We start from the raw sequence: 23,637 nt of genomic DNA on the forward strand, positions 1-23,637 counted from the left end.
GGGCATGTCCACATTGAGTGAAAGCAAGGTGCTAGCTTAGCAAAAGGGCTTCATTCAGCCTGCCTCAGCTCTACCCACGCTCCACCTCTATGCCCATTGTTGCATTAGCTAGGAGTTTGGTGGGGTCCAGCGCTAAGATGGCAACAGAGCTACCATCACTGAGCTTCACAATGTCTCTTCAGAAACCTGGAAAGCGTCATGGAGACTACATCCATGTTTTATACAGTCCATGGGAGGCATTGTAGGCAAAAGATAAATATAGCACAATGAAACAGGAAGTGCTTTTGGATCCAGTCAGGACAGGGAACTGCTTCTGAAAGTTGGAGAAATTCAACTGTTGTGGTTGTGTATGGCAGTGTACTGTTAATGTCTCCATTAAAATTCCATAAGTTTAAGTGAATTTCTGAAATTTCTGCAAAGTTTTATCTTTGCACTTTTCTTTTAACTACCTTTAAAGAGCGGCAATTGCTTTGATGCCTTGATGCATGATGGCAATTAATTGCCTCTTCTGATCCACGTGGACTCTGTGGTGTTTTATCAGCCACCATTTGAAATCGGGGCCCCCATTGTTACTGCCATTCTTTTTATTCTTTATTTTTGGACCTTTCTGATGAGTGGTAGGCAGCATAAAATTAAAGCTTTGTCTGCAGAAGCAGTAGCAGACCCCACAGTATCCTCTCTCTTTTGATATGCCAGCTTTTCTTCATCATCAAAAGTGGAAAGGCTTTTTTTTTAAAACACTTAATTTGAACATTTTAACTCAGGTTTCATGCCAGGTGTATCCTAAGCCATGTATCGACCCCCACCATGTGTGGATTTCAACACTTTGTCTCATGTCTTCTTATTTCTAGGTATGGAGATATGGTGCCGAAGACGATTGCCGGGAAGATCTTCGGCTCCATCTGCTCCCTGAGCGGTGTGCTTGTGATCGCTCTGCCCGTCCCTGTTATTGTCTCCAACTTCAGTCGCATCTACCACCAGAACCAGAGAGCAGACAAACGTCGCGCTCAGAAGGTAATAGACAGTGCCTTTAGCCATCCCATCTGCTCCAACAGGGAGAGTCCAGGTCTGTGTGTGGTTTAGGTCATTTTCACACCTGACCAAGCGGACTCGGTTCAATTGGGGAGCTGAAAGTCGCAACATTGTTGCATTTATCACTTGTTTCGGTTCTGCTTTCACACTGTGATTTCTAAAGCGCACCGAACTCTCTGAGCAGCATCACGTGGTTGAAAGGGGTGCTCGTCAATTGGACAAAATAGGAGGGGAAATCCCTCCCTCCCAGCCCAGAAGAACAACAGTGAACGCAACTGTTCCTATAATGCTATCGTAGCTTGTCAGGGATTGGTTCTGTTATTTTTCTAACTTTGACGATCTAACGTGACAACATATGAGCTCAGAGTTTAAGGACTGTGACTGTTGGTAGTTGTGATTTGATTTTGTTTAAATATGCCAAATTGTGAATTTATGGGTTATTGTTGTTTGAGCTAAGCTAGCTAGCTAGTAACTGCTAATGTCAGCGGTCACTTGTTGCTATAGCAACAGTAAACATTCATGTAAGGACTAAGGAGCTGTAAATAGAGATGCAGAATCAAGCTATATTATAAATACAGATGAGATACGTTGTATTTTAGCATGCGTATGCACTGCGTATAGCGTCACATTTGGTCCTGTGTCTGGTCTGGTGAGCTGTCACACTGCATACAAACTGAACCAGGGTTCACTTGCAAGCAAACCGAGACCCACGTTTTCAGGCAGACCAGAGTTTGCTTGTTTGGTCCGCACCAGAGTTCGGATGAGCTTTCACACCTGCCCAAACGAAGCGGACTATCCGAGGAAACAAACTCTGGTCCGTTTAAAGCAGACCAATCAGCTCTGGTGTGAAAGCGACCTTAGATGTGTGTTTGTGTCTCAGTGTGTACGCATACATATCACCTCACCGTTAGGAGTGTACGCTCTTGGTTTTCAAGAGTACAACAGGATCGTTAAGTTCATGAGAATGAATGGACGGTTCAAGTGCTGAAAAACACAGAGCAGGTGAATATGAATGGTTATGCCTGAAAAACCTTTTGAAGGTCTTTTTTTATATTCAGATGATTTAAAATGCTGACCCTAGGTTAAAAGATCTGGAGGACAGATTGGTTTCTCTTTTTTAAAAAAAGGAGAGAGGACACATTTTACAATCTTGGAAAAAGGTGAAGGATTGACCCCAATTATGTGTCTGCATTGAAAATCGCTGTCCTTCAAACTACATAATCTTTCCAACACCATCACACACATATGCACGTGCACACACACGCGCACAGGAAATTTGTTACCCATCAGACCCACATTATTCATCATCCTTCCATACATGCACACACACCACTCCCTATCTCTCTCTGTCTCACACACACTTAAAGTACAAGTACCAAATGTTAGCTATCCGCTCACCACACTCACCCAGTGGGCTCGACCTTTCTGCAGGTTTAGATAAGAGTGCTATTAAGTTAGAGAGCAGGGCTGATAGCTAATTGAGGAGGGAAAAGTCTGGTTTGAATCCATAGTGATATAAGAATCCTGGGGGGTGGTTTTCTCATTAATATATTGCTTTGAATCAGCAAAAGTAAAATGGGTTTTTTCCCAGTTCAAACACAAAAAGTGAACGCCTTTACACCTTCACATGCTCCAGTTTGGCTCTTGTCAGGTTAGATAATGAGAAAAATCCCTTTTAGCTATGAGAAATGACATATTTTACTTATCAAGTCGTTTCATTAGCATTTTATGGAACTGCTATGCTGATCCAGAGGAAATAAAATAAATCAAAGTGAGTTTAGATATCATCAAAAAAAAGCATATTAATGGTGGTATTTTTTTAGAAATGGTTTGACAATATACATGATAGGTTACACAGCCGTATGCGATTAATGGGAACTGATAATTAACTGATAAAGCATTTAAATTCTGTAACTATTGAAACTAGTCATTCTTTCTTTTTTGAGGTCACGAGTACTGTGAAAATGTTATAACTCATTTTCAAATTTCTATAAAAAATGGTCCATAATGCTTTGAAAGTTTTATTTTGTAACCTATTCACTGACTTTTGAACATTATTTTGGATTGTTGCCTAGCAACAGCTACTCTGACAACAGCTACTCTTTCAGCTAGACTGAAAGTGTTGGCTGAACAGACAGACTTAAATAGTGGATTAAGAGCGGCAGTGCAGACTAGGTGCTCTTTAAAGATATTTTGATATTATGGATTTTATGTTATATGCAGTAAGTTTATTCAATAATGTCACTGTAAATTCTGTCCAACAAAACAGCATGTATTGTTAAAACAGTTCCTTTTGTGTTTGAATGCACTTATTTTAAGTGCATCGGGCAAAAAAAGAGTATTGTGTGTCCATCTATGGTTTTTCATGGTTAGCCCAGATTTGTATGGGTATTTCAAAAAGTAAAGTAATTAGTTGTGCAATTACTTTAAACTTCAAATTAAGTAGGCTAAGCCCAATGCAGTATTGAGGAAGCCAAATGAAAAGTAGGAGTAATCAGTACATTAGAAGTAACTATGCAGGTCAAGTGATTCTGATTTAGCAAACCAAGCGCAGTTCAAGCCAGTCATGTGAGTCTGCCTGAGTAAGATCTCAGCAAGCTGATGATTTTTCTTACTCATCCTCTGCAAAACATTACTACACAACAAGGACATTCTTAAACTGCTGACTGAGTGCAGGAGTCTCACACACACACACACACACACACACACACACACACACACACACACACACACACATATGCTTTATATATGTGTAACACGTAACACAGCAATAACCTTGTCCAACACATGTTTTGTTTTCACTCTAGCAGCATTTCTGTTATGTTCTACAGATACTCGGCATTGCCCCTGAAGGAAACACTTAATTTCCCTCATTCTTGGCAGTCGTTGTAAAGTATGTGTTAGGCCACAACAGGACGGTAAAACTCATGCTAATGAAGTTCTTTTAGAGTTAGCGGCTCCTGTGGCTTATCCATCCCATTAAATTAGTGAGAGGAAAAACTCTGGGACACATAACCTATTTAAAATGAGGAATTCATTTATAAAAGCATCATTGAGTTATTAAATGAAAATTAAGAAGAAATTACATTTTATTGCAGCTTTTTTGCTGCAGTCACGGAGGCACAGTATCAACATTTTGACGACCAACACTGACCTGATATGTTTGATACATAGGGGCCGTGTCCACTTAAGCATATTTTTTTAAATTGTTTGCAATGGAAGTACTCAGCATTTATTGTTTTTATGGTCACCAAGAGTTCAAAAATGTTCAACATTGGGCAAAACACACACTCGTCACTGTCACTTTATAAACGTTACAGTGGAGGAGGGCCAGGACAAATAGAGCAGCACTTCAAAATACAAACATACAAAATAAGGCTACTCCTTGAACCAGGGTCCATCAAACTTCAGCTCTTGAACTAAATGATGGTGCTCAGCAAGAGCAAAACCTCACAAACCCACATTGACCAGCCGATCTGTTCTTTGTGCTTCAGCCTTCCCTTCATCCAGAGCAATGGCCACAGCAAGTATGCTGCAGTTTAGTATTTGTTGACAATACAAACTATGAAATTATGTACTTAAAACATGCAACGGTGTACCTCCAAAGTCCTTTTAGTCCAGCTGGGCATTTTCAGAAGAGTGCCTGGTGTTTTCAGCTGGGAAAAAATGCTTTGGTGGACAGGGCCACTTACATGGACTGTAGTCCCCTAGTATTGTTCTTTGAGTTCAAGTAAGTACAGTAGTTGGAGCAATGAATGGGTCAAACTAAGGCATGTACTTGAACAGAATAGTGTTATTAGCCAAATGTGCACTGAGTAGTTGTTGTGGAGCTTTCTATGGATTTGTATTTCTGTCCACCTTATAACTCTAAGTCCAATATTCGCTTACTTCTCAGCCCATGTTTTGGTCTCCACCAACTCGTGAGGGAAATATCTGGCTCTTTAGCTGCTCCACTATGTTCACCTGCTAGTCTCTAAGTTTGTCTGTCTGAAGTTTGGTCCATGGGCGGATGGTGCACGGTGGGTTTTCCAGAGCCTTTTGCTGAAATCTAATGCCTGTTTATGGTGAAAGCAACACTTGAGAGCAAACCAAAACAATAAAGTTAAATCAGAAATTCTAAGCAGCTTTTAACATGGCCAAGAGGTCAGAAAGGCAATGAATTTTTTAACTGTTCAACATTTTAACATCTATTGTTCAAAGCCACAGAGCAGTTATGAGTGGACTTAACTTCATAATTATATTTTCTAAGTATTCACAGCATTAAGATCGATAACAATAGATATTTTTTGGAAAACTATACATAATATATGACTTTATTGATCCAAGCATAGAAATATATAGAGATTTAAACCAAGTTGCAGCTCTAAATTCTTTATAATCTTCTTGTTCTTACACACTGTGAGTCCTTTGCTAAGCCAGGAAAGTGAAATGCATGTTGTACAGCTAAGTGGTTTGATGGACTGGTCTGTGTAATTTTTTTGTTCTTACCGTCTGTTTATCTGGTAAATGTCCACAACTATAAAGGGTTACCAAGACATTTACTGTGCATCTGTGAGCTGCTTTTCACCAGTGTGCAGAAATAGCCACACATGCTCTTTGTTTTACCCTGTGGTATGAGTTTGAGAACAGAAGGAGAAGGAAACAAAGGAGGAAAAGAGGGAAACGAGGCGATCTGTTTTATATTAACCCTGTTCATCCGCTATCCCTCCTTTTATTACTCCGTCTCTCCCGGCCTTCCCTTCCTCCGTAGGTCTCATTCGTCTTCATTCTTATCTAACAACAGGCTGCTCCAGGCTCCCATTACAATTATGTAGTCATCTGGGGATTTGACTTTACAAAAAGGTCCTCTCATGTACTCATTGTAGCTTCACAGTCAGAAAATAGAAATGGAGAATCTAAATTGGATTTAATGATAGTCGTTCCCTAGTAACTACAGTCGTATGTGGGGGGGGGGAGTACAATGTCTCCTCTTCATGTTCAGTCACCCACAGAGGGCACAGAAAACAACTCCTAATACTAATGTGCCTAATTCCCTGATAGGTTGAAAAGGAAACTTCCCCAAGAGAAGAAAACAGGTTTCTTTCTTTATTCCTGCACAACTCAGCGGTGTAGCATCAGCGGAGTGTCTGTGAGTGTCGAGGCAGTAAATGGACTGAGGTCAGACCGGTAATGGCACAGCAAAGTCAAGTGGAGCCACACTAAGATGGCAGGTTGTCGAGGATTAAAAAAAGACCCAAGACCAGAGACGTGAGGGCAAAAACAAGACGACAGCAAGAGCAAGAGAGGAAAGAGAGGAGGAGGTCGGACAAGAACACAAAGGAGACGGTCAGCCAAAGGAGAAAGTCTGAAGGAGAGAGGTTGATTGGGAAAAGAAAAATAAAAGAGGAAACGGTCTGCGTATGCAGCAGTTTCAAGGCTCACTTGTCTTAGAGCGAACATTTCATTCCCTTTTCCCTGGACTGCTGCAGTCTGGCTGTCTGACTGTCCGACTGTGGGTGGTAATGTTGGAGCATATAGGCTTGATTTGCTCGGTCAACCAAGACCACTGACGGGGGAAAAAAGTAAAATCATAAGAATCCATCATCACCGGGCGACAGAGTGCTCTGGAGGCCCAGTTGGACTGTCTCTGAACAGGCTGTAATTTTAGCATAATTTACCTCAAAGACGTTCTCCAGCCATGAAATGCTTCCTCACCACCCTCAACCAATGTCCAAAAACCTCAAAAGTGACACAGACAGTTGCACTTGACATGTTTTTCATTACTGTAAACATGTAGTTTATTATCTGCTGTCTGACTGCTGCTGTGAATACTTGCTAGTGCACCAAATGTAAATTCAACATATATTAATCCACAGCTAACAATAGTCCCCAAGTAAAGCAGTGCTCAGCTGTTTTTACCCTTTTCATAACCTGTTTTTAAAGGGGAACTCTTAGGAGACGTTGACACAGCGCGTGTCATGCATCATAACATACACCCGACTGCTCCGTGATGAAATCTGTTTTTATAAACGATTTAATTGTTTAGGTGTTCCAGCACTTGTGATCTTAAACTTCTGTCTGAAAACTTGACCAGACTTGAGTGGTGCACACGTCCAAAACGTCAGAATTTCATCACCTCAGCCTTAAAGGTTCCTCAGACAACCATTTGGGCTCGGAGAAGACTAAATACTCAAAACTACATCAGTGCAACCAGTTGCAGTGCTCTTGCACTCGCAGTTATTCTTTAATATTTTGTTCTTTCTTTGTGTCAAGTAGAGCTTTTGATCAATAAGAAAAGCAGCCAGCACACGACAGCGCTTTCTCTTTCAAATTCATTCACTCTTTAACCGAAGCAGTCAAAGATTGTCCCCTCCACACACACACACACACACACACACACACTTTCTCTTCATTTCACATACTGTACACGTACATACACAATCATCGTTATTACATCTCCGTCTCCAGCATTCCTCACACCTTCACAGGAATCTACAGTCTGACGGACAAATTCGGAAGCATCCAAACTAATTCCATTACTTTTGATTCGCGTCCGGGAGGCAGATATTGCTCTGCCTCGTCCCCATTTCTGAAATGCATTTATCGGGGAGAGAGAGCAGCTAGACAAGGTTAAAGAAATCCCTAACCTTACGTGTCCAGGAGCACTTGAGGCAGCTTTATATTGTATAGAGTCATCCTACAGTAATATCCTCTTCATTTTAAGAAATTCCCTACAGGATTTCTCTCTCATTTCCTGTCTGTCTCTCTGTCTCCTTCGCTGTGTTCAGTTATCACATCTCTCTTTTGGAAGCTTTATCACATTTATCTGTCCACTACACCTAATGGTAGACAGGGAGGAGGATGTAAGTGTAAAACGTTAAACACAAGACTGACTTTTCATTCATCATTATAATAGCGACAGTGGAATAAACATTCTTCATTGTTTATTTGAATCCTCATTAGCTTCAACAAAGTGGTTTCTGCTTTTACTGGAGTCGGCATAAATCTGTGCTAGAAGTACACGGCAATTTAGAATAATACAGGATCAATGGAACAAGAAAAGGCAGAACAAGTCAAATACAAACATCAGATAATATGAGGATTGATTTTCCAGATGAAAAATCGTCTGAGAAGTCAACGAAAATAATATTGAATCACATCTAATGACATTGTGGGATTCATCTATTTTAAGAGTTTTTGAATGAAAATCTTCTTTTGATCCCTTTTATGGCCAAAAGTATTTGAACACTGATGTCCTCATTAGGCTTACAAATAGCAGTTATTTTCATGCTCAGCTCTCTTGACCATTATTTGCTTTGATGATTAGACAGTTGTTGTTTTTTTTGTTTGTTTGTTTGTTTTTTGTCTAATAAAAGTCAGAAAATAGTGAAAAAAGTCTCCCAAGAATCCCAAGATGACGTCTTCAGACCTCGTTTTGTGCAGCACAAAACTCAAAGATATTCATTTTCCTAAAACATACATATAAAGAGTAGCAGCTCATCCTCACATTGCAAGAGCTAGAACCAGAGAAGCTATGTGTATGCATATATATATATATATGTACATGTAATGATATGGATTTTTGCTTGATAATTACTGAAATAACATGTATTTGCCAATGAATTTTCAGTTGATCAGCTAACTGATTAACGGACTAGCTGTTTCAGCTGCATGTTTTTCATGCCTTGGCTTTGCCCTTAGTTACAAAGTAAGCAAACTCTTATGTTTTTCCCAGTGGTGTGCTTCCACCTCCCTGGCAACAATATGTGACACTATGACAATACTGCTGCTTACAAACAGGGTCCAGTTGAATTGTTTTTTTCCCAGTGTCATGTGGAATAACTTGACGGGTTTGCACAGAGCCCTGACTTCAACCCCACACAACACCACTGAATGGCAGCAGAAGAACAGTGGAGGCTGTTACAGCAGCATGCCAGTGGCCTGGCCTGAAATGGACTGAAATGTTGAAAGGTTACATATAGGTTTAATATTTGGGTGTCCACATACTTGTGGCCAGATAATTCAGATGGAATAAGTTCCATCGAGTTCTGTGGTCATGCATGTAAACATCTGAAATTAAGGGGGTATAAGCAGTACAGCTGAAGCTGTGAAAATTACTACAGAGCTTGAGTGATGAGTTGCCAGATTCTCACCATTAAACAAAGCATTAGTCATCTTCTGTTACCTCCCACCCACCCTGTCTGATGCTGTGACCTCTTCTTCTTCCCACGCCCAGAAAGCCAGACTGGCCAGGATAAGAATATCCAAGTCCGGCAGCGCCAACGCCTTCATCCAAAGCAAGCGCAACGGACTGCTCAACGAACTGCTGGAGCTGACGGTGAGAAAGACCTCTGACCTTCTGAACACTGAAGTGGGCGTGATGATTACTGCGAAGTCTTCTCAAATGTGTTCATTAAAAATGACATGAAATATCAGCAGACTGTAATTCAGTATGAGAGATTAATCATATTGTTCCTTGTCAAACATCCTGCTACTAATTATTTCAGTTCAGTGCAACTCAATAGCTTGGAAGCAGCAACTTCACATCAGCAGTATACACGGAGCTACACACACACACACACACACACACACACACACACACACACACACACACACACACACACACAGCACACATCTACACACACAGAAAATGACAAACAATTACTGCCATAATTAACCAAAGGACAATTTAGAAGTCATTTAGAGGCTATAAAGGAGCAGCAGAAGTTGGAGTCATTACATTCTTGTTGCTATACAGGGCAGGGGTGATAGCAGAGGAGTTATGCCTATAATCCTCCATGCGGGAGTAATCAGTGTAATCACACAAAGTACTTTTCTTAGTTGTCTTTCAGTCCTAAACTTGATTTAATCCGTGACTGTAAAGCTGGCAGAAAACAGAGGTTGTTTTTACTTTATTTGCTTGTTTTGTTGCTGTTGGTGATAATTAGACGGTTAGTGCATTGAAAGAGGCTGCAGCAAACTTCAAAACTGCACCGGTGAGCAATGAGACAATGGACAACACTTCAATCTTACACTTACCCCAGCTCCTCTTCATGCAAAGGTACACAATGTTTCTATCTTTCCTCCTCTTTTGAAGCAATAAGCCCCGAGAGGCTGTGGTTTGCAGTGATTTTAGAACAGCTGAGGGTTGTTGTTCATCTGTTCTAAAATCACTACAAACCACAGTGTCTCAGGCTTATTGCTTTTATAAAACAGTTACTGCATACACCACACATAATTTAGCTATAACAATCATCCGTCCAACATGCAGTGTAGCTTTACAGGGACATTTAGAAAGCAGAACCATTAGGCAACACACAGGCGCACTGGAAAGCATGCTTAAAGATGGAGGCTGTGGCTCGGGAGGTAGAGCGGTCGTTCACTTATCAGAAGGTCGGTGGTCAGGTGCGTTTCAATGGCATGGTTCCAGAAGTAAAGATATTGCTCCAGCATCTTCTGTCATAGTTTGGGCACCAGAGAGTAAACCAAAGGGCCATTTTTCACAGTTATATAAATCTGACTGACAGCCTCATTTAGCTGTTTTGGTAATTGTCTTAAAATGAGTAGGCAGATTTTTGAACAGCGAACAGACCACATAGCCTGTTTAATGGTCCCGACTTTGTTCCATGACCTTTTCAGCTCTTTGATTTCTCTCTTAATAATCTCAGCATGTCTCATTTCTTTTTTGTATTACTCCTCTATCCTGTCCATCTCTTTCCACCACTCATCTCTAGGGGTGGGTATTGCCAAGGACCTCACGATACGATATGCATCACGATACTTGAGTCACGATGCGATATGATATTGTGATATCCCAATTTTGCGATATATTGCGATATTCTACATAGTTCACTGAAAAACGTAAAAGGCATTATGCATCTTAAAATCTGAGTTGTATGTACATCAGATAATAGTGATAATTCATGGGACAAACTGAGTCAAAACAATGTAATTCAAATTATCCATGCCATTTTATTGTAACTATATTGTAACTAAGTGCAAGTTACAACATATTTGCATGAACAACATGAGCTGCGCTAATATGTCAGGGTGGTGTCGTGCTAAATGAGTTCGCAAGTTTGTTGTTACCCGAATATCTAATGGGAGCGAAACAGTGTTTGCAAAGAGCGTACTCTTTGTCCAGCTCACTGTGTGTTTCTCCTTTCCTTTGGAATCCAAATACCTCCAAACATCTGCCTTAAAGTTCGAGGGCGTCTCTAGTTTAACGTTACCAGCCATGCTTGCTTGTTTTTTTCTGGCTCCACCTCCTCACTGCAACCGCCAGGGGAAAAAAAGAGAAGAAGAAGAAGAGGAAGAGTGCCTTGCAGTGAGGTAGCGGTACAGCAACACCCGCGGAAGTCGTACTGGACTTACAATCCGTCTGAAATATGATATATTAATTGAAAAAATATCGATATTCAAATTTTGAATATTGATATTGAATCGGAAGACAAAGTATCAGGATATATTGCCATATCGATATTTTTGCCCACCCCTACTCATCTCTGGAAACCAGACTTCACAACAAAATATTTGAAACAATTTGTTTGCAGCAGTAATAATGATATAATGCACCGTGTTTATAGATATTTTACGATGGCTTTGAACACCTTCATCATTACACGGAAACTATCTGAACAGAAAACGTAAAAGTGACGTTGCGTTCTCACTTTTTATTCTGCATTTAGACAAGCGTTTTTTAGGGGGAAATCTGCATGCATATGGTGACGCAAAAGTAGGTGGAATCAGAGAATGTAAGGGACGGGCTCTGGCAGATCGGAGCACTTTCGCATTTTTACCCTTTAGACGGGAATGCGACTGTGGAGCGTTAAGATTTCCACTCTGGAGGGGGGTTTCACTTTTTTGCGTTTTTAAGCCCCAAAAACGCTGTCGCTGTCTAAACAAAAGGCACATCCGATAAAATATTTTGTCGTTTTCACCCGCAAGTGTTGTTGTGTAAACGGGGCCTATGGGTAATTTTCTCATAAGCAAACATATAATTTAACTTATTTCTAAAACCACTTGTCCCTCCTGCTGGCCTTTAGAAAGAATGCAGTTGCTTACGTATTCAGATCCAGAAGCTCTGTCCACTTAATATACTGAAAATATAAAACATATAGATCCACCATACTTCTTGTTGCTATAGTCTACTCCGTCACTGCTCTACAGTGGTTCCCCCCCCTTCAGCACTGGTAAACCAATCATTGCTGGCTGACATAAAATGAATCACGTCCAGTGCACCTGCACCAGATTTTAAAACTTCGGTAAAACTGCAAAATACAGAGAGATTTACCTGCCAGTGATGGGCTTAATTGCCTATTGTTCCTTGTTTGGCAAGAGCTTGAATGTAATGGACTTCATTTATATGCAAAAGTCTCACAGTCCACATCAAGATTGCATGTCCTTCTCTTTATGACCACTTGTAGACATCAGCCAACTTTCTACTTTTTAAAGTGAGCGTCCACCACCATCTTTACCTCCACTTTTTACTCCCCCTTTTTTTATCTCGTCACCACCATGGAAAAATGTGTTTGGTAATGCGTGAGCAAATTGCCTATATCCCTCCCATGCAGTCCATCACTCTTGCTTTCACTGACACACTCCCCTTCTTGCAGATGGTTACGAAAATCCATTTGGATCTAATCGAGTCCAGTGTGAAAGCTCATGGGTGTCTGGAAGTGGTTAGAATTATCATATAAATGCCATCTGTGAGTGCTGAGCGACCCCCATCCCTCTGCATGTGTGTGATGAGGCTGCCAGAGTCCTGGCGCATCAAATTACAGTGGTGTCACTGCTGTCAGTCAGTCGCTGCGTGAGGCTGGGGTGGGAGTGAGTGGGGATATATGACAAAATGACTGGTTCGCTCATAGCCTATAGTTAGATTAGAGGTTCTGGTCTGCTGGTCTTTTCAGTTTTCCCTGAAGGCTTTTTAATCTTTTGACGGACATTTATTTGTTTGCCAGATCACAGGCCCATTATCATAGAGGGTGATTTATTGATAATCCTGTAAAGTTTTATGAGAACTTTGCATACAAAGACCTGACAGCTTTATTGCTTTGGGTGTCATTTACTTAATTTTCCACTTTTGAGCGACAAGATTGTTTTTGATTTCAATCAAACACGTCTGGTGTAGCGCTCATTGACAACAGACAGCTGGACCAATCAAGTTTGTCGAGAAGGAGCAAGGGAGTCATAATCCTGTTCCCGTGCCAATAATCCAAAAAAAATGGAAACAAATGCAGATGAGCTCAACTTAGCTACATGTGTTTTAGGAATGGGCAATATAAATAAAATCCTCTATCATGGTTTATGTCATCATATATCAACATATAAAAGGAGTGAATATTGTGCTGATGGATAAAGTAACCAGATGGCCAGTTATCTGCTTTTAACAAACACAGCAAATTAAATGTTTGACAAATAAAAGTTATCACATTAATGCAGAACTCATATAAAAATCCAATACAACCACAAAGCAGCTCTGCTCATTGAATTGCAGCATTGCCAGAATCGTCTAATACACCCACAGAGAATTTCTGACTGTTGACAAATGTACATGATCTCATATATATCGTAACATCAGCCACCCAGAATGGATGATTGTAAGCTGACTTGCAGAAATAACAGATCTTGAATTGAATGAAGGAACCAACCAGTCAGTCTAATTATCGGGCATTTTCTTGGGCACTTTTCCACAGCAGCTAGTGTTGGACGCCATGATATACATTTATATGTATATATATTTATATATATGTGTGTGTGTGTGTGTGTGTGTGTGTGTGTGTGTGTGTGTGTGTGTGTGTGTGTGTCATGAGACAATAGAAATATGTTGACCTCAAGAGATTTGGTCTGGACTGCTGCAAATCAGTGAGTAGGACTGATTTATGCCGATATTGGAGTTTACAGAGCACATTTACATCAACAACATCCACCTGATGACACTGATCCAGGACCGTTTGCTACACATCACTGTGTTGTTTGAATACCTCCAGGAAGCTGGACATTTAAATCACAAGTCTGCTTATAAAATTTGCTCTTAGAAAGGATGTTGCAAACTCACAAATGGTCTTTAAGGTGAAAAAAAAAATGACGCCAGGCTATAAAGTTAATATGAGTAAAGTAACATAAAATGTATTAATCACAGTAAAGACACATCTCCTCCATTTAGGTCAAAATCAAATACGGGCATCTGTGACTGAAATGTCCAAGCTCTGCGTGATCGTCATTCAGGATGGTGACATGGTCCTGAATATAGGCTATTTGATGAAATACCTTGATTTATCAGGTATTTAATTCCCTGGGTGAGCCAAAAATAGACAGCCCCATCTGGTAATTTGGCACTAATATAAAAAAAGAATAGAAAGAGAAATTTCAGAAATGTGTCTGTCACGATTCACATCTATAATACAGTATACTGTATATTACACATACCATGATGGGTTTTATCTGTATCACCTGCTCCCTTACTCCTTGAGTAAACTGATTTCCTTTCTTTACATATTAAGATAATGCGAAAAGAAAAACTTCCTCAGAGGCACTATCTGAGTCATATTTCTGACAGACTTCATCAAAATCAACGTCTTTCTTTACATGAAAAGAACTCTTGACACGGGTCTCAGTGTGTTGCTCTGCGGTGTCTAGTAGGACCTTTTCCATAGGGAAAATCCACACATTGAGACGTGAGAAGGCGTATTCTCGTGCCCACGTCGCTCTATTGTTCATGTGTCTGGAATCTGAATGAGAGTCCTTGGGCTGGATCGCCACCCACCCAAATCCTTTGAGTAACAATGTGCGCTGTGGGGGGAGAATTAATTTGTTTTCAGTTTTCATGTTTTTTGGCAATTGTGATTACTTTGAGACTAAGCTATATTGGAGCCCGAGCTTTGAAACCAAGTCCCGCTTGGAGAAACACCAGAAAACGGTTCCATAAGTTTCTTTTTCTGTTTTTCTTATTTTTCCTCTTTCTGAAGCTTCATACATCAATAACTGTTCAGCTGCCTGGAACATCACATAACACCCAGTGGTACCTACTTATTTAGTTAAGCAATAGAGCTGGCAGCAACACGGTTTTAGAATTTATATTTTATTAGTTCAATAAGCTGCGGGGGGCGGGGGTCTTTCTGCAATCTGCTTACACAAGGAACCAAACCAAAGGCAATCATGGTATTAATGGCTCAAAAGATGCACAATAGAGAAAATTAATCAGAAACAAATCACTTGCCAAGGCTGAGGGATCAATCCACAGCGAGCAGAACTGTGGTCCATAATGCAACTCAATGGCTAGCCAGTTATTTGAAAGCAAGCAGCAGGAGTTTGTTGGCTACCTGCTCATAAGGAGAACGAAACAAACAAGCATGAACCGAAATAGTTCAGTTTATAATGGGAGACACGAAGCAGAACACGTCACTGATGACAAAGTGTATCAAAGAGTCCTTTCAGCACCAGAGCCGCTAATGAGTGACAAGGATACACCAACAATGTAATTTGTCAACATTCATCAAGTGTGTGTATGTGTGTGTGTGTCTTTTGTGTGTTGCTTATTAAGGATACAGAAGAGGATGAGCAGAAGCTGGCTAAGTCCATCTCTCTGTTAGAGATCCAACACCACCACCTACTGCACTGTCTGGAGAAAACCACTGTGGGTACACTTCTCTGTGATTCCATCTCTTTAAACATCCACCACTTACTGTACATTAGTGAGGCTGCAAAGGTTGAACACGTATTGTCTTATGATAACGACACTTTAAACCAGTCTAATAAAGGGGAAAAAAGGCAAGATAAACACATAATTAGAAGAAGTCTCAACCTGCAAAAAATGTGTATTTCATTTCCTTTTTTTCCTTCATTGCTTACATTATTTCCTATGTATCTTGCTCTCTGGTATTTAGCATATATTCCTATGACATTTGAACCTGAATATTGATTGTCTGAGGTGGCCAGGCTTGTGTTACACACCTGTATGCCATCGTGAATCGTTACACAAACAGCGTGGGCAGATATGTAAACCTCCAGGGAGTTAATCCCGAGTCTGCACGCACTGATCTGGATGTTCTGTGAGTCGGTGTAATCTTTTAAAGTGTTGAATTTGATTTGCAGAAAGCTTTGATGTCAAAAAAACCATAGATCCGTGTACAACAGTGACACTGAATCTGCTCTCCAGTCAGCAGATACACTAACTGGGCCATGTGTGAATGATAGTTTTACTGTTAGTTTGTCATTTATAATCATCTTTCTTTGGTTTATTTGTTTATATATTTCTATACTAACTCCCTCTCTGCACCCACTCCCCCTGTCTATTCAAACCATCGTCCTGTCTCTTCTCTGCAGGCTCATGAGTTTGTGGACGAGCAGATGTACGAGCAGAACTGTTTGGAAACGGCGCTCCAGACGTACCCATCACGCAGCCCCTCTGTATCCAGCCACGACAGCTCTGTGGGGACCTGCTGTGGCCGCAGGGTAAAGAGAAACACTCCTCTGCCCAACGCCAGCCTGCCCTCCACCCACCAGGGCCCCCTGCAGGAGCTCAGTGCCATCCACATACAGTGTGGTGACCCTCCATCACACACCGCCAGGTAAGCAGAGGAGACAGCAGAAACATGGGGGGGTGCCTGAATTCTGCCAACTTTGGGACTTTTCTCACTTGTGCATGTTGAATGGTTCACTTTTATTTGCCAAAATTTCTCCTCTGAGTGTATTCAGTGGACGTCATCAGCTTGTCTACCTTCCTCTGAATGAGGAAAAGATGTCTATATGAATGTGATGATGAATATATCCAATAAAGAAGAATAAGGATGAGAATAAAACTAAGAGAAAAGAATGTTCTTAAAATATAACTAAGTATATAGACATAGAACAATGCAATTGTTAAAAATATAACTAAGCATATAGTTACATAATATGTATTATAATATACAGTATAATACATATATAATATATATTATGATAATATATTACAAATAAGTGTATAAGCAAAGAATAACAGCAATAGCCGGCACTATAAACGATATACCAGAAAAACATACGTGCAAGGCAGACGTCAGCACACCTCTTAAAACTAAACTTAATACATAAAGTTGAATTGGATATAATTACCCCGGGTACACAGTGACGTTACCTTGACTTCCTGTATTGAAATTAAATACTTTCATCCACTTTTCTATACCCGACTATCCCTTTCGGGGTTGCGGGGGGCTGGAGCCTATCCCAGCTGTCAACGGGGCGAGAGGCGGGGTACACCCTGAACCGGTCGCCAGCCGATCGCAGGGCAACATACAGAGACATACAACCATTCACGCTCACGCTCACACCTAAGGACAATTTTAGAGTCACAGATTAACCTAATGAGCATGTTTTTAGTCTGTGGGAGGAAGCCGGAGTGCCCAGAGAGAACCCAGAACATGCAAACTTCACACAGAAAGGCCTCGCCCTGGGGATCGAACCGGCAACCTTCTTGCTGTGAGACAAGTGCACTACCTGCTGCCCCACCGTGCCGCGCTAAATACTTTCATTTTTTTAATTAAATTTGATTCATTGGATAATCATATGTTGGCTGAACTTGCATCAATAATAAACATGCATCAATAAAGAACTTATTAAAATGATATTTACTTGATTAATAACAGGTAATAATAAGTTCATAACTACAACAAACAGGGATCACATAGGGACATCTAAGGTTCATGATATGCAGGAACAGGAAATGTCTGGAAAATGTGTTTATGGGATCCTGCAAAGTTTTTTATTGTTAATGGCTCAGTTTGATTTGTTCATGTAATAGTCTGAGTCCTGTTATGTACTTCATCTTATAGACAGCATTATCTCCCACATTACTCTATGCAGAGATTATAGTGGTCACTTTTTTAACAGCTTTTTTTTACTGCATGAAGAAAGCTGTTAAAGTCACCGTGGTGTGTTCACTACTCCTATGGTTTGGGTAGATGTACATTATACATGCAGCTGTATAAACCTGATTTCAAAAAGGTTTGGATGCTGTCAAACAAATAAAACAATAAATTACTAACCCCTTTATACATACACTCAAAAGAAAACAAAGACAGTATTTAATATTCGACACCTGTTTGGATCATTCCACAGGTAAACAGGTTCATTGGTAACAGGTGATAGTGTCATGATTGGGTATGAAAGGGCCATCATGGAAAGGCTCAGTCGTTCACAAGCGAGGATGGAGCGAGGTTCACCACTATGTGAACACGTGATTGGATAAAGGATATTACTACATGAGTTCAGGAACAATTCGGTAAACGCAGTTTGTTTACCAATGATTGCATCCTGTTTTTCTTTACGTTTTGGGTTCAAAGTTGTACATATTCTCTCTTTCTTTTCTCTCTCCAGTCGTTCGAACCTCAACCTGAAAACCGACAACAGCGGCAGGATCAACTGCAAAGGCGGCCGGATCACAACAGCCATCATCAGCCTCCCGACGCCCCCGGCTTTGACCCCTGATGGCGATGGCCTCCACGGGCCCCCGCAGAGGAGGCCGCCCCCTCCCCCGGGACATCCTGCAACTCCCAGCATCCAGACCACAACAAGCTCAGCTGGCACCAACATCGTGAAAGTCTCTGCTCTGTGACTGTCTGGCTGATGGATGCAAGTCAACCCAACAAGAGGAAAGAAAGGAGGAAGAGGAAGAAGAGGAGGAGGAGGAGGCAAAGCAGGTCACACTACCTTTAAGGACGCACCATGTCCCGTCCCACAGGGTCCATAGGAAGAGCACTGTTCTACGGAGGAGTCACCAGTTGGTGTTTTAGAGAAGACAGATGATGTGGAGACATTTCAGAGGTAGAGGATTGTAGATATGTGAACCGAGAGTCACGCACTCGTCACGTCGTGTATTCACTGTAGATACGGACAGAATCGCTGCATTTCTAATAGTTTCTAACAGCAGTACAGGTGTTTTACAGCAGGTACTGTGGAAAAAAGATTGTGCAATTAGCATATCACATCCTACAAATTGACCGTACATTTAAAGTGAGTTCACAGTGAAATAATGAAAGGGATATTCTGTTGACTTTAAATTAAAAGAAGAAGAAAAGTGTTGACTGTGTTTACTTGAATTTGACTGGTCTTGTTTGTGTTATGTGTCGTTTGTCTTGAGTATTTTGAGAAAAGAAAAAACAGTTGAAAACAGTTTTAGTTTTCTTTACAGCATCATTTGAAAAATCACTGCACCCGATGCTCCATAATATCGCACCGCTGAAACTTGAGTGAGACTGAAAAGAGTGTTCTGGTTTGTTTTTTAGTTGCTTCATGTTTAGATTTCTGACTGGAGGTTGACACTCTCTTCATAACATCATAGCTCATACTGAGGAGACATAAAGTGATTCATCATAACCCTCGAGCTGACCTCTCAGGGGCCATTAGTTCCCACTGAAGACACTCGTTTTAAAAAGGCTTTACAAAACATTTTTCATTTCTAAAAGCTGAGTAATTCCCTTGAACACAGACGCACTGCAAACATCACTCCAACAGGAGTTAAAAGTATATTTGCTTGGGACTATTTCCAGCAGCACAAGGATAAAATATGCAAACGCACTAATGGTTTTGGGTTCTTGTATCGACTAGAAATCTTATTTTCTCATCTTCTCTCTCGTTTTCCCTCTTGACAGATGAACAAATTCCCAAACTGGTTGCCTTCAGTTGTACCATTTTGTGTCTTGAGTTCAAATGTCCACGACTAAATATATTTCACAGCTGACTAAACTGTTCAGGGAGTGACATTGTGAGTAAATGTGTTTTCCTGACAGTTTCTAACAGCTAAATGTGAGTTTTAAATGAGTGTGCACATGCAACATTAATGAGAACACAAAGCAATGCGCCCGTGTGACAGAATAATCCCAACTCAAGGTCCCCTTACTCGCTTTTCCAGAGTTTTCAACCATACGAGTTGTCATGGAGAGGGATCTGCGACATGCAGAAAGTTTGCTTGAATTTGAAGTCAACTTGGATCAAAAAAAAAAAAAAAAAAAAGCAGCTGCTGATGTCAACAGATCCATCTCCAGGACAGCCAAGCTGATGAAGAACATGTGATGTGGTTGAAAGCTTTAGCAACAGGCGTCAGAACAGGTGGACTTTGAGTTGGGATTGTTTTGTTGAACTGCTTCCAAAGTCAATGAAGAGCTTTGAATCTAAGAATATTCATGAAGCGGCTCATGATAATCTCACCTGATGGTCTCAAAGATGGTCACAAGATGGCAGCAAAGACGCTTTCCGACCCTGAAAGTGAAAATGAATCAAACTGACTGGTTTACGGCCTTACTCCTGCATCGATACGTTATTTATATCCCTGCCGGCTGCTCATTGTTGCTCATTTAAAGCTGATAGACGCCTGGTGTTTGAAATACTTTGTGACTACTCACGTGTTATTGGTTTATCTGTATGAAATAAACATTGTGTTTATTTGTTTGTTTTGCTAAAGTGGAAACTTCAGTTCGACTTCATGTGTTTTTCCATCATGAAGTACCACGTGAAGCTGTTTTTGCTGTATTGGTAGACTTTGTGTTGCATTTCTGTATTTTGTCATGTTCTTTATGCTGCTATATAAAAAAATACAAGCCCTTTAGATAACTTTTCTTCTCACTGTTAGTGCTGAAAATAACGAGCGGCCGCTCTGTCGTGGTGTTCATAAGTTGGATCTCGGTTTCCGCTGATGCCGTATGGACACATTAGGGCTTTTTTGCAGTACCATAGATCACCATCATGCTTCAACAGAAAGCACTTCTCACACCAGTGTGACGACTGTCTGATGGACTTCAAAAGGCATTGTGGGGGTCACTTTTTTAAAAGTCTTGGCATTGCTGTTTGTGTTGTTTCTTATCTTTTTATCCTTTTGAACGGAGCTTTTCTGTCTGTTTGCTGTGTTTACAGTACTCTGTCAGTTTATTTGTTATAACAATGATGACGTGTCAGATGAAAATTAAAATCTGCCACAACAACCGAGTGTCGAGTTTCTTCTTGCTCCTGTCACCAACGTAGCTTTTTGTTTTTACTATCCGACAGCTCAATCCTGAGTTTCCAGGGATTGAGCTAATGCTAAATGTCAGTTTTGATCATTGTGTACTGTCTTCTGTACTTAAACAAACCAAACAAACCAAACAAGCCACTAATGTGTGTATGTGCATGTGTGTACATGTGTCACTAGATGGCAGCATAGTACACAATTCATCTTTTGTTAAAGGATTACTTTATTCAGTGATTACCTACAACACTAATGTGTCTGAACTGTAATAGGCTTTTTCAATACAAACACTTGATACTAACATGTTAACGCATCACCTATCATCATACTGTGATTGAACATCATGTCAAGAGTTAAAGCTTTAACAGAGTTTATGATTGGAAAATATGAATTCTGAGTGACATTTAAAAAAAGTATGTTTCAGGACCTACTGTCTTTAACTTTTGAAACATAAGTAATTTTTTGATATTGGAAACACAGTTTTGAGACATTTCTCACTTCATACAACACAAAGTATCATACTCCAGTAATTAATGACAGATGTATGGTGTGCTCATAATACATCTTAACTAAATATGGTCAAGTAACTCAGAACACAATTATTATCTTCAGTAAGAAAAATCCAAACTGGAGCCACAAAATGAGCAGGGGGCCACCACTGAAATCTGATTGGCCACACGAACTGCCGCACCATAATCCTAAAGTATGATTGGCTATCTGCCAAGTGAGAGGCGGGACTTATGTTCAATCAGCTGTATGAATAGTTTTTGAATGTGCCTCGTTTTCTTTTCTACTTCTAGTAGTTAAACTATTTATATTTTTAAATTTTAAATACAGGAATATATGAAACTGTAAGGTACTGTAATGTCAGTCATTAAAGTAGATAAGAGAAAAGGTAAATTAATGCTATTACATACCACACTGTGGGGACTCATCTTATTTAGGTAGACAAAACACAAGCCCACAAGATGTTAATGATTAAATGTTAGAGTGAAGACTCGGGTTCACGTTGGATTTAGGCAAGCAGTGGTTACACTTATGGTTAGAGTCAGTCTCCAGGAAATTAATTAATTAAGTCTGTGTAATGTCTTCAAAAGTGATGGAAACACGATTGTGTGTGTGTGTGTGTGTGTGTGTGTGTGTGTGTGTGTGTGTGTGTGTGTGTGTGTGTGTGTGTGTGTGTGTGTGTGTGTGTGTGTGTGTGTGTAAGCGTACCTCATGCCACCCCTGCATCAGCCAGTGCTTGAGCCTCCCCAGTCCAAAACGTCTGGACACGGCACTGGAAATGAAGAAATATTACATGACTGCTTCTGCAGCTCAGCAAAAAACGAAGACGCAGAACTCAACAAAAAACCAAGCAAAAACAACATCTAAAGGCTGCATCGTGATTCACAAAGTCAAAGGGAAGTTACGCTTCTGACACACCTCTTAAACACCAGTTGCATGCATTTAACCAGGTGTTTCACTGCCGGCTCACTGCCGGCCACATGAGTTACTCTGATCTTTCGCAGCTTATCAGAGCCGTCATTAGTGGTTGTCTGTCAGATGTCATCACACAGAAGGACTGGATGACTCAAACAGGCATGACTAACTCAGTTTGGACATAAAAACCCACACATCCAACTGCTTCACATATCAGCTTCTCTGTGGGAGACATGATTCAAGCACAGCATCAAATATAAGTATATAAAAGAAGATGCTATTTCAGTTTTATGCAGTACTCTTGGATATTGTGCTGCTGCACAATAAAATGCCTAAAAGCAACTTTTTATGGGGTAATCTGAGACCTGACACAAAGGTGTGCCAGGAAATGAATGGGGAGAGAGATTTGGACTGACATGCAGTACATGGTCAGCACCTTAAACCTGTAGGCAGTGGTAGAGGAAGCGTTCAGACCCCATGATTAAATAAAAGTACTAATACCACACTAGAAAAATACTTTGTTACATGTAAAAGTTCTGTATTGAACATGTTACTGAAGTAAAAGTGTATAAGTATCATACATTCTGCAAGCAATCAGAAAAATATATTTTAAGTATTAATAGCAAAAGTATTCAGTACAGAAAAATGTCCTCTGTAATTGTTATGTAATAAATAATTAGATTATATTACCCATGGATCAATGTAAAAGCTGCCCACAGGTCACCATGTTGCTCCAAAAAAACAGCTTTTATCACTTATTACTGTAAGTCTTGTAGTAACAGCTCCCAACCTTTAGGTGGCAGTGTATTAATACCTTTGGTACACAAACACTATTAAAGTCAGTTTTTAAGAAGACAAACTGGCACCAAAGGTTAATAAACATTGGCCATATTCTCATTTCACACCAGATTAGAGCCACACATGTTGTTTACTGTGAGTCCAGTACAGATCATGTAGGTACTGTTCATTTCTCACACTTTCTTTACTACATCAATGATCATGACTGTTTGCATAACCCCCACTTCATCATGTTTAAACTGATGTGTTTGACATAGTGTGAACTCTAATTACTGAGAGAAAATATAAGAGAAGAAGAAGAAAAGAGAAATACGGAAAGTCTGTCCTCCAACATTCAAAAATTACTTAAACATTTAACTGATGACCAAAATTAACTTGAGATTGACTTTCTGCTGTTTGACTAATTGACTGACGAAGTCTACCAACGAATA

The 23,637-nt window shown here is 40.3% G+C and overlaps 1 protein-coding gene across 1 annotated transcript in view; it reads left to right on the forward strand.

The window, feature by feature from the left end:
* LOC139329520 (A-type voltage-gated potassium channel KCND3-like) overlaps positions 1 to 20,960 on the forward strand; it is an 83,551-nt gene extending 62,591 nt beyond the window's left edge. The window contains exons 3-7 of the mRNA XM_070959891.1: positions 852 to 1,014; positions 9,248 to 9,349; positions 15,557 to 15,649; positions 16,339 to 16,583; positions 18,364 to 20,960. Of these exons, the coding sequence (XP_070815992.1) occupies positions 852 to 1,014; positions 9,248 to 9,349; positions 15,557 to 15,649; positions 16,339 to 16,583; positions 18,364 to 18,601 (841 nt within the window). The 3' untranslated portion in view covers positions 18,602 to 20,960. The remainder of the gene's footprint in view (positions 1 to 851; positions 1,015 to 9,247; positions 9,350 to 15,556; positions 15,650 to 16,338; positions 16,584 to 18,363) is intronic.
* Positions 20,961 to 23,637: the final 2,677 nt, after the last annotated feature.

The sequence above is a fragment of the Chaetodon trifascialis genome, chromosome 3 (genome assembly GCF_039877785.1).
Source record: "Chaetodon trifascialis isolate fChaTrf1 chromosome 3, fChaTrf1.hap1, whole genome shotgun sequence".
Lineage (NCBI taxonomy): Eukaryota > Metazoa > Chordata > Actinopteri > Chaetodontiformes > Chaetodontidae > Chaetodon > Chaetodon trifascialis.